Below are 16,411 nucleotides of genomic sequence, written 5' to 3' on the forward strand. Positions count from 1 at the left end.
CCTCTTCCAAAAAACACAAGAATCCTTTGATGTTTTGAGAGCCTCTCGCATTCCCAGCTGGTTCCCACCCATCTATCTGACGTTCTTTTCTGGGCCTCCCTTTGAAGGGATTGGATTTCATCACCTCCAGCGTTGAATTGATTCATTCACACCGTGTCCTGTCAGATGTCAACACTAGAAGAGAATCCCAGAGTCCAGACCATAATCTCAAATATCTCCAAACTCCCAATTTGTCCTTTCTCTTTCCCTTTAATTACCCGTAACCATAAAGCAACTACCCCTTTTTTTTTTAATTAAGTGGGTCCACTCGAGGAGTTTGTTTTTGGTGCAGACTGTAGATCGGACGGACGAAATTTGGATAATCTAGAGGGGCGGTCTCGTTATTTATGACTAACGACGAGGGTCTTTTCTGCGTTTTTTCCTATTTGGGTGACAAGAGTCCGTGACAAGGAGGCTGGTCGGCCTCCGCCGCGGATACATGCATCATTCCCTGTATGCACGATTTGAAATCGAAATCCATCCACAGAAAGGGCCTCCCGAGACCAAATCCAGTAAGCTCTCTTTGCTCGCCTTGGACGAAAACGCCCCTAAGACGATTCAAAATGGAGCGGTACTGTAACTGTAATTAGATTTAGAATCGTAGGAGAAATTTCCCTTTCCTGATATCCGCCAACCGTTGAAATTGTATATAGTGGTGAGGGCTGACATTTGGAGACCTCTGTAAAATTTAATTGGTGGGGAGAGACGAGATTGGGTGCCAAAGAGAAAGAAAATCCGAAAAAAAGAAAAGAAATTCTTTCGCTACCGGAGGGATGAAGCTCTCCGCCGGAAATTCATACACAGGAAAATAGGGTATTTATCTGCTTTCCGGAGTAAATATTTCTAATATGTGAAAAGCATACTCCCGCGTGCAGACGCTGCCATTATCGTGAGAAATCTCTTACGGAGAGCGACGAGGGAGAGAGAAGACAGGAACGAAAACCTCGCGGAATTTGGGTTTTTTGCCTCGCTTTTTCCCTCCGATCTGCTCCAGAGTCCACTAGGTGTTTCGTGGTCAGATCTCTTTGACGGATTGCAATCTTACAAACCTGACGATTCATTTCTGTCCGAATCTGGTATATTTAGAGTGCTCTTTTTCTTTTTTTTTGGTGGATGAATAGCGTCCATTATTTTGACGGCTTGCTTGTGATGAATTCGAGGATTAATGTTTCTTCTTCTCGCGTTAGGGCTAAATTCGAATATCGGAACCGATCCGTTCTTGCATTTACGCATTTTCGATCTGATTCGTCTTGGATCTCGTGTAGCGGAAAAACTTTCATGTTTTGCTCGATCTTTGAGTTTTCACCTCCATGTAAGTATGTTTTATGGATTTAGGGTTTCTGTTGCTCATCGTTTTTGTTATTTGCTTCTTTTCTAGGATTGTCTTATTTGAAATTTGTTTCTCCCCTGTAGTGGTTCAATTCGATATATAAAAATTGGCGCCTCAACGCCGCGCCCAGCGCCACATGGGTGGCCAGATGCAGCAGAGCAACGCCGCTGCGGCTGCTGCTCTGTATGACCATCCCGGAGGCGGGTCCCTGCACAATGCGGGTCCTGTGAGTGACGCTGGTGACGCCGTCATGGCACGCTGGCTCCAATCTGCCGGTTTGCAGCATCTAGCCGCGCCCTTGGCTGCTCCTGGAATCGACCAGCGTCTCCTCCCAAATCTTCTCATGCAGGTAAGGCCTCCGTCTCTTTCAGTTTTTGTCTCTCTGCAACTGTTCCATCGTTTTCAGGATTGCTGTCTTATTTTAGTGACGCGAATCAATTTATGATGACATTAATTTTCGGTTCGTTGACCAATCGTGGTTCTTCCTTTCTGATTAACGTGTTTAGTTATGTGATCTGAATGTTTCTTGGTTTTGTTAGTGCATAATGTTTGACCTGTTCGATTCTCATCACAATATTTTTAGATGACAGGGCTGTTTAAACATGAGATCGGTTCATAAGTAAAACACTATTTTTTTTATCTTATCCTATTGTAATTTGGGAAAAATTATCATATGCTTTTGCTTTAAGTGTTTTGAATTGCATGTATTTTTGAAACTTTATTATGATTTCGCCCTATATTTCTTCCTTGTATATGCTTCATTACATCGTATTGTGATAGCTCCTCTTACTGATGGTATGCAAATCTTTATATTTTATTGGTAGGGTTATGGAGTGCAGTCTGCTGAGGAAAAGCAGAAACTCTTTAAGCTGCTGCGGACCTTGAATTTGAATGGGGAGTCTGAACTATTCACACCAACTGCCCAAGGTTCAGGAACAGCACCGGGATCAGATGGTTTTTATTCAACCGAATTGAGAGGGGAGTTTGGTGCGGGGCTCTTGGATCTTCATGCGATGGATGACACTGAGCTTCTTTCAGACGTATGATGTTTTGGATATGTTTTAATGCTTCTTCTTAAAAAATAAGTTTCATTTCCTCAATCATCTTTTCTATGTAATTTACCATTAAACCATAAAAAAGTAGTTCTGTGAGCTCTGGGGGTACCAAGTAGTGAATTTATTTAAATTAGATGTGAAGTTGCATGAGAAAGTGTAAAGTTGCCGAAAGTATAATTTTAGTTTTGGAGTCAAGATTTATTGGCTACTAATAGGCCTATGCTGACTAATCTTGGTAACCGAAAATGTGTATGAGTATAAAATTTATTTTCTTAGAGCTAGCTGTGAATTGCAGCTACGCAGGGATCTAATGGTTGTGGCAGTTTCCATGCCTGAGAATGTGAATCAGGAATTTGAGTCGAAAATGAAGGAACATAACATTCTTAGCTCTCGGGATGGCAAAGCATTTTTCTTGTTATATTTTTTTAGAAGAGCTTTTCTAGTTATCTTTTGTTTTTTTAAATCACTTAAGTAAGAAAGGGTGTGCTGAAGATCAGAATAACTTCAATTTTTTTTATCTTTGCTCTATTACTCTTGATGTTTGGTTAATTATTCATCCTGTTTTTTATAATGCATCATTGTACTGTTTCATAAAAAAAGCTAAGTTGACGTGACTTAGTTATTCTGTTTGGTTCTTGGCAGCATGTTATGTCCGAGCCCTTTGAGTCATCACCTTTCATGCCTGCAGTCACTGGTAGGGGATTCGATAATGATGTGGATGCAATCAATAACAGACAACAGAGAGGTCAAGCAGATGCCTCGATGAGGGTATCCACTAATGAGAAGGAGAGGATTCATGAAAAAGAAACAACTTCAAAGGAAGGCAATCTGGCTAAGATCAAAGTTGTGGTAAGTTTTCTTTCAATTAATACCAATTTGCTTGTATGAGTTTCATTTTCCGAGCGGCTCTTACAGATTTTCACTTTATGACATGGTATGATCCTGGTGTTTGGAGACTTATGTTCTATCTAAATTTGCAGCCTTATTTTTTCTCTGTTTCCCTTTTTTATTCCTTTGTACTGTTAAATGGTGTTTTGACTTTTATAAGTTCTGTTTTATGAAAATTTTATGCATTGCTACTATTGGGATTGTCTTGAACTATGGACAATCTTGTGATATTTGGTGGTGTTTGGATATGATGCAAATGTTTATTTCAAAATTGAAAAGGTTTTACTATAATGATATGTATAATTGTCTTCTTGTTAAAATATTTTATCACCCCTTTTAAAAACAAAATTTGATTAGTATTTAAAAACTTAAAGATATGAGAACTTATATTTAAGAAGAAAAAACAGTGTATACGGTGCTCCATTTGCCTGTGCCAATACACATGTAGCGAAACATGCAAAAGAAGGTAAAAGGAAAATTTGAGTTGCCAAAAACTTGTTGACCACAAATTTCTATAATTGCAGACTTCCTAGTTTTCTTATTCCTTTTTGTTTCTTCATATCAGGTTTCTGAAATACATGAGAAAATAGAATGAAATTTGCAATTTTCTAGTGAAATTATTTTTATCTACATGTCCAGCTGTCTTTTACTTATTAACTCCAGTATTTATTTACATCATTCATTTAGTCCTTTTTTTTAATCAATAACTTTCAATCAAGGATGTTGCATCCACATTGTATTATGGGTGGTTGGAATTGTTGTCTCTACATGCACATGAGAATAAACTTAGGCCTGATTGTGGAATATCTCACATGAAGATGTTTCTTGGCTTCTGTATTTCAACAATATCACCAAATAAGTCAACATCCTGGTCTTGCTTTCAGCATAACCAGCAAGTACTTTTACAATTGTTGTGGTCAGGTCCATTTTCTTGTTTGTGACTGCTGCTGAGTGAAGAAACAACTGATCACATGGATGACATTTTGCTCCCAAAGTCTGCGGTTCTCCTCCAATTTGCTGTGAGAAATCACTTTTCAATGTGTCAATTGGAACCTCTCAAAGATCTTCAATCTACTCTTTATTTTTTTCAAACTAATCGTTTTTTTAATTTATCTTTACATTTTTATTTTAGGTAATTTAAATCATTATTTCAAATTTTTGGTAAGGTAGATCTGACTTAGTGATCTTGTGCTTTTTCTTGTTTTTTTGTATTGTTTGTTCAACTTTTTGTTTATATGCATTGCAGGTGCGTAAGAGGCCCTTGAACAAGAAGGAATTGTCACGAAAGGAGGATGATATTGTAACTGTCAATTACAACGCCTTAACAGTTCATGAACCCAAGCTTAAGGTGCGATTGTTTCTTTCCATGTATTTAATGCCATACATCTTACTTTAAATAAGGCAATAGTTTTGTGGATGCTAGGTTAGTTAAGAATAACATAACGTTATCCTCTTCTTATATATTGTCTGTACTTGGGTGCTAATTGCAAGTATTAATGTGAAAAAGGTGGATTTGACTGCGTACGTTGAGAAGAATGAATTTTGTTTTGATGCTGTTCTGGATGAGCATGTTACAAATGATGAGGTAAATGACTTATTGTTTGTGTCATGAATTTTCATTTTAGTGCTATTTTATTTATAAATAGATGGATGTGTATATATTGAGGATCCTTAATACATTTTTTATGTGGTTGGGAAAATGAAATTTAGAACTGGATGAGCAACCCAAAAACTCTTGACTTGTGAACTTGAATTTGTAACTTTGATGAGTTTTGTAAATTTTGACTTGACACGTGCACACATTCACATCATAATCAAAATTTTCGGAACTTGTGTTGGGCATATAGGAATTACCTACTGCTTGTTTTGGATATTTGTGATATTGCCATCCTATAATTCTTAGGAATTTGATAGACCTACTTTTCTCTTTATCTAATAGTCTGATGTCCAAATTCAAGGAGAATAACAAAAGTAAATATTTGATATATTTCTAATTTTCGTGCAAAAAAGCCTTTAAATTTTCGTTTCTGAGTAAGGGGATATTTATTCATGTATATGTATCATAATGACTTCTTCTTTTGAACTATTTAAAAAAAAAAAAAAACAAAAGACTATGAAAGTTAAAAAAAAAGGCAAAGAAAGTCTATCATTTTTAAAATAATTGAACTTGATATTATGAAAGTATTTATATGTTAAAATTGTTTTTCAAATGGAGGTGCTCAGAGAATGAAGTATTGAATTTAGTTATGTTATTCTTAAAAATATTTGCTTAGTTCTTACTTCTAGAAACACACAAGATTAAATATGCTTGAAAAATTATAGAGCTGATTTTTTATTCTATTTTTGTTTTTACTTTTATTTTTTGTGATAATAAAGTGATCTGTTATTTTCATGTCCTGTTTGGCCAGAATAAATGCTGCCTTTTGCAGGGTTGTAGAATTCTAGACATATCAAAGCTTCATATTTTGTCAACTTTATGATTAGTGCCAGAGTTGATGTATTCATTGTGACAGTGGAGCCCACTGGACTTGTCCAATCATTGAGCTTGTTTTATGAAAACTGTAGTAATTAGTTAAAAAGCAAAATATCCCACTGAAGTTGGAAAATAATTTAAAGAAAAGATAATCATAGTTAGCCGCATGAAATCACACATATAGAGACTCATGCATCTGTTATGAAAGTATTTGTTCAGTCATTCTCATACATAGAGAAAGTGTAGTTATTTTGATAATGAATGGTAGAAGGTTTGAGTTATGTTCTAGAAGGCGGAATTCCTAAAGAAACAGGCAAAAGGATGAGAACAGAAAACTGGGGAGGGATATAAAATGCAATTCCTGAGCCAAGTTGGCCAAATCTGTCATGAAACGGTCAAGTCATTTCCAAGTCAAGTCTGAGTCAGTTTAATCTTGTGTACATCTAAGTTTAGTAGAATCTTAGTTTAGGTTTCTGTGTATCTGATTTCTCTCTGCTGATGGCTCACCAAGTTTTCCAATCATGTGTTCATGTCGCTTCATGCTCAGTTTTGTCTTGTGCGCTTTTATGTAACTTGTTGTTGGATTTTTTTCACCAACTTTTGGTTTATTGGGAATTATTTTAACTTTGGAACCGTTGTTTGTGATGATTCATTTTTCTGCTTCTTTGATTTAAGCAGGTTTATCGTGTTACTGTAGCTCCGATCATTCCGACGATTTTCCAGCGAACTAAAGCGACATGCTTTGCATATGGTCAAACAGGTGCATATATTTTTCTTTTGGATTTTCACCTGTACGTCTTTTGGATTTTCTTTTGAATTTTTCCTTTATTATTGAAATCTTATTCTAAAAAGGCCCACGTAACTAATTAGTACGTGGCTGGATTTTGATTTTCAGGAAGTGGTAAAACATTCACCATGCAGCCCCTACCACTCAAAGCTGTTGAAGACATTGTTCGGTCATTGCGTCAACCCATCTACCGCAACCAGAGGTTTAAGCTATGGCTAAGCTATTTTGAGATATATGGTGGTAAATTGTTTGATCTTCTTAGTGATCGAAGGTTAGTTGCACACATTCTCTTTTATCTGTATGAGAGTTTTATGTTTTTAACATTGTCATGTTTCAGGTTCTTTTGTTTCTTGTTGTGCTCCTACTTCTGCATGCTCTGACTCTTTTTTTTTTTTCATGTTTCTAAATGATGAGTTAATAGATTGTACTCCACTTGATAGTAATTGAGATTTTCTGGATTCAAGATTGATTATTAGTATACGTTTCAATAATAATCTATCTCGATTTGCTGGAACTAAATTGATTATTAGTATAATTCAAAGAAATTCAAAACATAGTATACGTTTAAAATTTTTAATTTTTTTTTTTAAATTTATATATAGATATATATATTTTTTGTGTCTAACTCTTTTTCTTTAATGACCATTCATCAGGAAACTGTGCATGAGGGAAGATGGTCGTCAGCAAGTTTGCATTGTTGGATTGCAGGAGTTTGAAGTTTCAGATGTACAAATAGTTAAGGAATTCATTGAAAAGGGAAATGCAGCAAGAAGTACAGGTTCTACTGGCGCTAATGAAGAGTCGTCTAGATCTCATGCTATTCTTCAGCTTGCAATTAAGAAGCACCATGAAGTCACTGAATCCAGACGCCATAATGATGGAAATGAATCCAAGCCTGCAAAGGTCGTTGGAAAAATTTCTTTTATTGACCTTGCTGGTAGTGAACGTGGTGCAGACACGACTGATAATGACCGACAGACTCGGTAGTTATCTTATCTACTTTCTTTGCATAATTGATTCAGAGATTTTTGACTAATTTTTGGTTTCTTGGCTTCAGAATTGAGGGTGCAGAGATCAACAAGAGCCTTTTAGCCTTAAAAGAGTGTATCCGTGCACTTGACAATGATCAGATTCATATTCCATTTCGTGGAAGCAAACTCACTGAGGTTCTTCGTGATTCTTTTGTTGGCAATTCCAGGACAGTGATGATCTCTTGCATATCACCAAATGCAGGTTCATGTGAACATACTCTCAACACTTTGAGATATGCTGATAGGTATGTTATTAACACAGTACTACTACAAATTGTGTATTACTGAAGATCTTTTAAGTTCTGATCAATTGTACTATGATGATGAAAGGGTTAAGAGCCTCTCTAAGAGTGGTAATGCTAAAAAGGATCAAGCATCTGTTCCTACAATCAAAGAATCTTCATCAACGTCATCACTTCCTGTCCCAGTTGAAATGGAAGACGTTTTAGACCCAAATGAAGTGAAAACAGTTGATGCTGGAAGGAGGGTTATTGAGAATTTCTCACAAAATTATGATGCCGATTACGAGAGAAATGCACCTGGTTTCTCATCACAATACAGCTATAATGGGAAGGAGGAAAGTTTGTTAACTACAGGTCCTGCTGACAGAGAAAGGGTAGACATGAAGACTACTATAACAAATAATAAATCGTATTCATCTGCTCAAAACTCGATGGATACGTCGGAGGAAGAAAAAGTATGTAAGGTTTCTCCTCCTCGTAGAAAAGTTTCTCGAGAAGAGAAAGTTGAAAAACAAAGCAACTGGCCGAAAAAGGACATGGGGTCTGATTCATCCTTCAGTTACAGGCAACAGCAGCATACACATGATTATGGTTCAAATAATGTTGTATCCAGACAATATGAACCTGAATCTCATCCAGTCCATGATGGTGAAATCATTGCCATACTAGAGGTATCTTTATTTTTGTTTTTATTGCTATTTATTGAGTTTCTCTTTCTTTTGCACGTTCTTCTGAATTTGATGATATATATATGTTTGACTTTCAATTTATATCACTTGTGTAGGAGGAAGAAACCTTAATTGCATCTCACAGAAAAGAAATTGAAGAGACGATGGAAATAGTGCGTGAAGTAAGTCTTGCTTTACCTGCTATTGCAGCTTGATGTCTAAACAGTTATTTTTGGTCGAGTTATTTTTAAACTTGAGTCTGACACAATTCCCTTTCACAAGTCATCTGGATATGCAGTAGGCTTAGACTAATGAAAACGAAAAGCCCTGGTAGCAACTAAAAAATAAAGGAATGAGCAAGATGTTACTTCACATGGTTCTTCAGTTTGTTCATGTCAATGGGCTGAGGAGAGCTTTTTACAATTTCTTCATGAAAGGAGCTATATTGGTTGGGTCTTCTTTTCCATGTTTTACTGTAAAAATGTAGCGGTTGGCTCTGTTTCATGTTTTACATGGAGATCGTACTTTTAAACCTTGTTTCACAAAGTAAAGATACGAGTACTAAGATAGCAGTCAACCATGCACATTTATAGAGCAACAGTTAAATTTTCTTGATATTAATACTTGTCTTTATTGGATCAGGAGATGAAGCTGCTGGCTGAAGTTGACCAGCCTGGTAGTCTCATTGATAACTATGTAACACAGCTGAGCTTTGTCCTCTCACGTAAGGCAGCAGGTTTGGTAAGCCTGCAGGCTCGTTTGGCTAGATTCCAGCATCGATTAAAAGAACAGGAAATACTTAGCCGCAAGAAGGTTCCTCGTTAGTGGAACCAGGGTCTGTGACTCTCCTCTGCTACGTGACTTTCTGTTGTTATCGTTCGACCCCCTGCTGCTTCTGATCCCCGAGGAATGTCACCTGTACTTTTTTCGTTCTTTCTTTTGTATCTTCTGTAGCTTATCCTTCATTTTCAAGATTTGATTCATATGTATACATTTCTCACTCCCACAGTGGAGAATTGAGTCTTGGGAGGCGCTCTGTAAGTGTGTGTTCTCTCGTGGAATTATAGAAGGCTCCGTTGGAATCCATTCTTTAAAAGTACGGTTTGAAAGGATTGCATCAGCCATCAGCAGATGGGAGCTAAAGTGCTCTCTCCTTTGGTATGTTCTCGTTCCCGCTCACTGCTCTTTCAGCCGTTCTCTCTCATTCAATTTCATTTTCTCTTTTATCCCTTCTGTCTTAGCATCATCGCCCTCTTTATCTTTCTTATTTCGTTTCCTCTCAATTTCTCCGGCCATTTTTTATGTCTGTCACTCTCAAGCCATTTTTATGTCTGCCGCTCTTATTTCGTTTCCTCACTTATCTTTCTTTCTTCTTACCAATTGCCACTCTCAAGCCCTCCAGCTTTTTTTTTCACCTCTTCTTCTCTTTGTCATTTATCTTTCTTCATTTTTATATCACCCTCTACATTTTTTTCTCTGCCTCTGTTCTTCTCTTGGTTATCTTTCTTCTCTATTTGTCTGCTCTAGAGGTTTCTTTATTATTTCAGTTATTTTCATTATAATATTTTGGATCCAGATATTACCTAAAATTGAAAATTATCCAACGGAACTGAATCCAAAATTATAAGTTCATATAGTTTTTCTTATATCCAAATTCGAAATATCTGTAAAAGGAATGAGGATGGTCTTAGGTATGTTACCCAACTTGAGAGTTGCAGTTTACTACTACATAATCTAGTAATATAGTTTATCCTATCCTTTTTTAACAGTGATAGTGCATAAAAAAGACCAATTTATATGAGTTGACAAGCGTCATAACCTTTCTTCTAAACCCGGTACGAATCTATGTTTTCTCCTAACTAAAGAACCTAATTGTTTTTTCCAACGACAGTCGCCACATGGGTTTTCTCTATCCTTGCCGACATCTTGATTTTTTCCTTCTAATTTGGAGGGGCTTTAGATTCCTAATTATAGCAAAACTTATCCTCAAACCAAGGTTTATTTGCATGACCATAAAGCCACTGGTTTGGATCACTATTATCCAGATTATCCTTATAAGCACACTAATCTTAAGAGAAGGCCGTTCATTCTCTAACAAAATTATCGTAAGTGTAACAAAAAAGCTGCCACTTAAACAAGAAAAAGGAAGATTAATGTTCCCTATTGCTTTTTTTTTTAAAAAAAAACTTGAAAATGAAATGTAAGAAGATTTCATAGAATAGAACAAAAACAAGGACTAACCCTTTGTAAGCAAAAACTAGATAATAGAATTAGAGTTTCTGTGTTCACAAGAAAAAGGAAAAATAAAAGGAAGCATATCAAGACCACCTTCATGAGGTAACACTGTCAACACTAAGGTAGACTGTTTTCTGCTAGACATTGCAGATTTGTTGATCAAGTCATGGACAAACATTACTTTTAATCACCTTTCCACCAAAGTAGCAAGACCATAATTTGTTTCATCACTCTTCAACTCAAGAGAGCTTTGGGCTCCATATACCCCCTTTTCTCAATGTCTAATGCTAAAGATCATGTTTTCAGGCGGAGTATGGGTTTGGATTTGATACAAAACCTTTGGCACAACATTTTGAGAAATGCGACCGAATGTTGCATCGAATTCAACTTTGTATCCCGAAACATCTTCTGCAAGGATCACAAACAATGTTAATAATGTCTCATGAACAGAAGAAAACTGAAGTATTTTCAAACTAGACCGGTTCAAACCAAAAAACAAAAAGCGAATTACCTCGTAGTCATCATCATATTTTTCTATCAGTCGACCTACATAAACTCGTTGTATAGCAGTCAATGGTTGCATAGGTGCTTTTTTTCCATCTCTTCTTTTCTTCCCAAGCGCTGACTTTAAATCTACAATGGCAAGAATATCAAATCCCATATTAATAATGTAGAGTGAAGAAGAACGATTGTAGAGAGACGCTAGCCCCTAAAACCCCAAATGTCAGAGCTACGACCAAGACTAGGCTTGGACAGTCCAGTCTCTCTCCCCTTGCCTTTTAGTTGGAAAACCTTATATCTCTGTCAACGAGTATCCAGGAATACATCAATAAAAAAACGACAAAATGCGTACCGTCTTCTTCAAGGTCACTGCCACTATCAACGTCGTCGAGATTGATGGAATCAGGGGCAGGAGGAACTTGCAGAGAAACGCTTTCGATCTTTTGAGACGTTCGAGATAAAGCGCCCACCAAATTAGGGTTTGAAACTACGCCGAAAGAGCGGTAGTTGTCCAAAACGCTGGCAGACTCGTCCCATTGTGTCCCTTCTCTAATGGTTGGGAAAGGAAAACGAACATAAAGTACAGAAAAAGAGAAGAATCAGAACCAGTTTTCGCAAGTCTCAGAAAAACAAACGACATGGAAGCAGAAAGCATCTAAAGGAGAGCGAGACTACGGGGCTATAAGGGACCGGAGCTTGGGAGGAATGGTGAAAGCAGGCTTGAAGACATGGGGCTTCTTTCTGGGGAGTGCAATGCGGACCTTGGAACGGGATTTCTTCAGTCTTCTCCGCGATCCGCCCATCGTCCCTCTGTTAGTAACCCTTCCAACCTCGCTTACGGAAAAACGATTGAGGTTTTCTAATTGTGGAGAAAATGCATCGTTTTTTACTTCAAAAATTTCACAAACAGAACACTGAGTCCGGTTAACATTCTCGTGTCGAGCCCGCGTGGCCTCCGCGTCGATCCCGCGTGGCTTCCGTGTCGATCCGAGTGGCCTTCGCGTCGAGCCCGCGTGGCTTCCGAGTCGATCCCGCGTGGCCTCCGCGTCTAACCCGCGTGGAGCCAGCGTGGCGTCCGTGTCGAGCCAGCGTGGCTTCCGCGTGGAGCCCGCGTGGCGTCCGTGTCGAGCCCGCGTGGCCACCGAGTCGAGCCCGCGTGGCCTCCGTGTCGAGCCCGCTTGTCATCCGTGTCGAACTCGCGTGGCCACCGCGTCGAACCTGCCTCGTCGATCAAGCGTGGCCACCGTGTCGAACCCGTGTCCAACGCGTCGAACCCATTTGGCCTACGCGTGAGGCCCAAAGTTCAAGCGTCGGAGTCAGCACCGGAGGGCTCTCCAGGCAGCAGCCGAGACATCTCTGCTGTAACAGAGTTCAATAGTGTGTTACATAAACCACTCTTAGTTAGGACTACAAATGGGTCAAATAATTGTGACAAAAATACGCTGATTATTAGTTGTTGAAGATCCCTTCATTTGTACAGAGTAGTTGTTGATAGTAAATCCTTAGGTGTTGTATTTTGGACTCCTTGGCTCTATTGTTGGACATGCCATTTCACCATCATTATGATTGATATGTAAATTGCATGAATTTAATTCAAAATTTTATCATAGCCATTGAAATTAATAAATTTATTCACCCCTCAAGTGTCTCACTTCCTGGAACACCACCATCATTGCTGCATATGGCATGCATGGTGAGTACATAGGAGCCCTTCAACATTAAGCTCGATGAGCAAACTTTGGCATACAGGACTAGTTGAATTGGGCTTGCTCATCTTTCAGTCTATGAAGGCTGAGCATCAAATTACACCTATTCATGCATAATTGATTTGTTTGGCAGAGCAGGTCGTCTGGAGGAAGCTCATGATCTGCTGAAATGCTCTCCATTTGGACGAAGTATCAGTGCCTTAAGTGCATTGGTGGCTGCATGTAGAGTTCACAGAAACACCGAGTTGGGAGAGGTTATAGATAGGAAATTGCTGCAGTTAGAGCCCCTAAACTCTGGTGCTTATGCCCTGGTGGCAAGTATATATGTTGATGCAGGTAAATGGGGTGAAGTAGAAAACATTTGGAAGATGGCTAAAGAGAGGGGTTTGAGGAAGATCCCCAGAAACATGAATGTTCTTTCCTAACGTGTTTAAAAAAAAAAAGTTCTTTTGTAACTGCAACTGTAGTTACAAGCTACTTGCTTTGGGATGTATTTCATGAAATAAATGATGCATAAAAAGGTACATTTCTTTCTGCCTTTCTGGAAAACACAAGAAAAGGTTATAGTTGAGAGTAAATTGATCATGTTTACATTTTCAGTTTATTAACCCTTTCATTGAACGATAGTGATGCTATCCAATGAGCCTGTTGAGCTAATGCATAAATTGATTGATGATTGTTATAGAATAAGAGATATTTTTTCATGTAACCAAGTGACATATCAGTTTTCCAACTAACAGTTGGAATCTACCAATATCAATACTATCACTTGATTCATCACAAAGCTTAACATTGGCTTAAAAGTCCTTGTTCAAATCTTTTTTCACTTGCTGAATCCCATAGTGTCACTCCAAGTCATAATAATATCATCAACATAGATAACCATAAGAATCATACATTTTGTAATTGCTTTTGTGAACATCGAGTAATCACTTTCACTCCTTGTGAACCGAAGGTTAATAACAACCACCGTAAACTTGTCAAACCAGGCACAAGGGGACTATTTTAACCCATAAAAAGCCTTATTCTGACGACAAATTTTCTCCCCTCATACCTCATTTGATAAATTACCATTAAAAAAAACATTTTTTACATCTAACTATTATGAAAACCCATACAGAATTCAATTTGGCCATTAGAGAGGAGGTTTCTTCATAGTTAATACTATAGGCTTGTGTATAGCCTTTAGTAACCAGTGGCCCTATAACTAGCATTTGTGCCACTAGGCTTATATTTCAATGTAAAAACCCATTTGCAACCGATTGCCTTCTTAGATGGTGGAAGAGAGGACAATTGTCAAGTATGATTCTTAAATAAAGCTTGCATTTTTTCATCCATGGCAATCTTCCACCTTGGATCCTTTGAGGCCTCTTCATATGTAGAAAGGTATGATAGAGGATGATACTACAACTAAGAAGGAAGCCCTTGGAAGACAATTGTGAGTGGATATAAACCTTGCAATAGGGTGACAAGTGCATAAACTAGGTTCTTTACGAAGGGCAATAGGTTTAGTGTCATAAGAAGTCCCATACATAACAACAGAAAGAGAAGATTATACCTCAAAAACATCTGGAGACACCACAAATGAGTGGTGTACAACAGAAGAGAGGGAAGTCTCAAGTACTAATGGTACTTCTTCATATGAAATAGTGTGGTCCAATGAGATAACCGATTTGAACATCCCGGCAAAAGATGGAAAATCAGGAGAAGAATTAACTAAAAAATATAGTTGATATTCAAGGAATGTAACATCAGTAGAAATGAAGGTTTTCCTTAAGTTAGGAGAATAACAAACATTTCTCTTTTTTGTTTTTTGAATAACCTAGAGAAATACACTTGATTGCTCTAGGAGTAAACTTACTTCGGTAGAGACCTAAAGTATGTGCAAACGAAACACAGTCAAACATAGCGAAGAATCAAAGAAAAGGGGGATGCATCACAATTTTTTTTTAAGAATGGTGTACGATCATGTAACACACTTGATGACATATGATTAAATAGAAAACAAATTTTAAGTACAACATATGACCAATAATATTATGGGACATTCATAGGTAACATGAGACTTCCTTTCTAAAATGGTGTTTGATTGAGGTGTCTATTCATAGGGAGATTAATGAATAATTTCCTTTAGTTGACAAAGAGTTCGAAACTTTGATAAAAAATATTCTTTAGCATCATCAGATCTAAACACCTAGATTTTCTTTGAAATTGTGTTTCAACCATAGCACGAAAGGCTTAAAAATAAAAAACGCTTAAGATCCATCTTTCATCAAGTATAAACAAGTAACTCTATTGTAATAATCCACAAATATCACAAAATACTTGTAAAATAAATATTTGGGACATTAACAAGTCCCCAAACATTCAATTGAACTAAAACAAATGAACTAGGGGACATATTATTTTTTCTGGGTTGAAAAGCAGTTAGGTGATGTTTCCAAGTTCACAAAACTCATAAGGTAATGTATAAATAGATTTAACTAAAGGAACTAATATTTATAAACTTGATAATGAAGGATGGCCCAATCAGTTATGCCATTGGAGTGCCTCTTTATTTGTTCTTGCTACCGCTTTTAGGATTGAAGGATCAAAGAATAAAGACCTCCTCTTACATGGCCCCCAGTAATCACCTGTTTCGTTTTGATATCCTAAAAAACACAATGAGAAGGAAAAAAATGAGACAAATTAATTTAGTTTTTTCTTAGTTAACTTACAAACATAAGACTCAATGACAATTGAGGAACAAATAAAACCGTTAAAAGTGAGAGAGATGAGGATATATTAGAAGTATTGGTACCGTGAACCTTTGTTGGGATCCATATGCAATGGACACAAATTGATCCATAATACATGGAGACAAAGAGGATAATTTTCCAACTTTACTAGTAAGGTGTTCAAAGATTCCAGATTCGATGATCCAAGGAAAAAAAACTCATACATGAAAAAGAAAGCATACTAGTGGTTGCAACTGTAGCTGTAGATGCGCTTTTTGAGAAATTTTTATTCGAAAATGAAATTTAAGATGAAAGGAACAAAAGGCACAAACCAATTTTCCGTGGTTCAGCCCTAGGAGCCCAATCTACAGACAAGAAGAAAGAGGGAGAAATTTTATTGAATAAGAATGAATTTTACAATTAATACAAGCATATTTATATGCTGACGAAGGATTCAAATTTCCTTAATTTAAGAAATCAAAATCAATTAAGATTTTTTCTTGATTTTAGGAAATTGTGACAAATCAATCTATTGACTGATTTGCCATTATTTTCCTAAATTATTACATAATTTAATTTCTCTCTTAACAGAAGGACCATCCATGATTTAAGATTTTGTATAAAACCATATTCCTCCTTCGAAAGTACTTCTTCCCTTTAGAAGTATCTAAGATTACTTCATGGTTGGTTGTTGTGGTAGAGGTGGAGGCTTGATTAGCATTGAAATAATTTGGTTTCC

At 37.2% G+C, this 16,411-nt stretch overlaps 2 protein-coding genes across 3 annotated transcripts; one reads left to right on the top strand and one right to left on the bottom strand.

Annotated features, from left to right (window-relative positions):
- Positions 1 to 658: 658 nt before the first annotated feature.
- Positions 659 to 9,597, top strand: LOC137955411 (kinesin-like protein KIN-13A). Its single transcript, XM_068802343.1, has 14 exons — positions 659 to 1,115; positions 1,227 to 1,351; positions 1,453 to 1,718; positions 2,194 to 2,409; positions 3,067 to 3,273; positions 4,559 to 4,660; positions 4,820 to 4,897; positions 6,464 to 6,545; positions 6,681 to 6,843; positions 7,226 to 7,555; positions 7,630 to 7,848; positions 7,934 to 8,516; positions 8,630 to 8,695; positions 9,156 to 9,597. Exons 3-14 carry the CDS (start codon positions 1,506 to 1,508, stop codon positions 9,336 to 9,338), a joined length of 2,442 nt encoding a protein of 813 aa, XP_068658444.1. The 5' UTR covers positions 659 to 1,115; positions 1,227 to 1,351; positions 1,453 to 1,505; the 3' UTR covers positions 9,339 to 9,597.
- Positions 9,598 to 10,712: 1,115 nt separating this feature from the next.
- Positions 10,713 to 12,119, bottom strand: LOC137956955 (nucleolar protein 16-like). 2 transcript variants are annotated; one of them, XM_068804630.1, is made up of 4 exons: positions 11,940 to 12,119; positions 11,602 to 11,798; positions 11,260 to 11,381; positions 10,713 to 11,156 (listed from the first exon to the last, which is right to left on the bottom strand). In XM_068804630.1, the coding sequence occupies exons 1-4, from the start codon at positions 12,050 to 12,052 to the stop codon at positions 11,043 to 11,045; spliced, it is 546 nt and encodes a 181-aa protein (XP_068660731.1). In that variant the 5' UTR covers positions 12,053 to 12,119; the 3' UTR covers positions 10,713 to 11,042. The 2 variants fall into 2 exon arrangements, with proteins under 2 accessions (XP_068660731.1, XP_068660730.1); XM_068804629.1 differs by having other exon boundaries at positions 11,925 to 12,119.
- Positions 12,120 to 16,411: the final 4,292 nt, after the last annotated feature.

This window comes from Aristolochia californica, unplaced genomic scaffold (genome assembly GCF_029961685.1).
Source record: "Aristolochia californica isolate CCGP_79_NKW_82.1479 unplaced genomic scaffold, dmAriCali1.0.hap1 SCAF_2, whole genome shotgun sequence".
Taxonomy (NCBI): domain Eukaryota; kingdom Viridiplantae; phylum Streptophyta; class Magnoliopsida; order Piperales; family Aristolochiaceae; genus Aristolochia; species Aristolochia californica.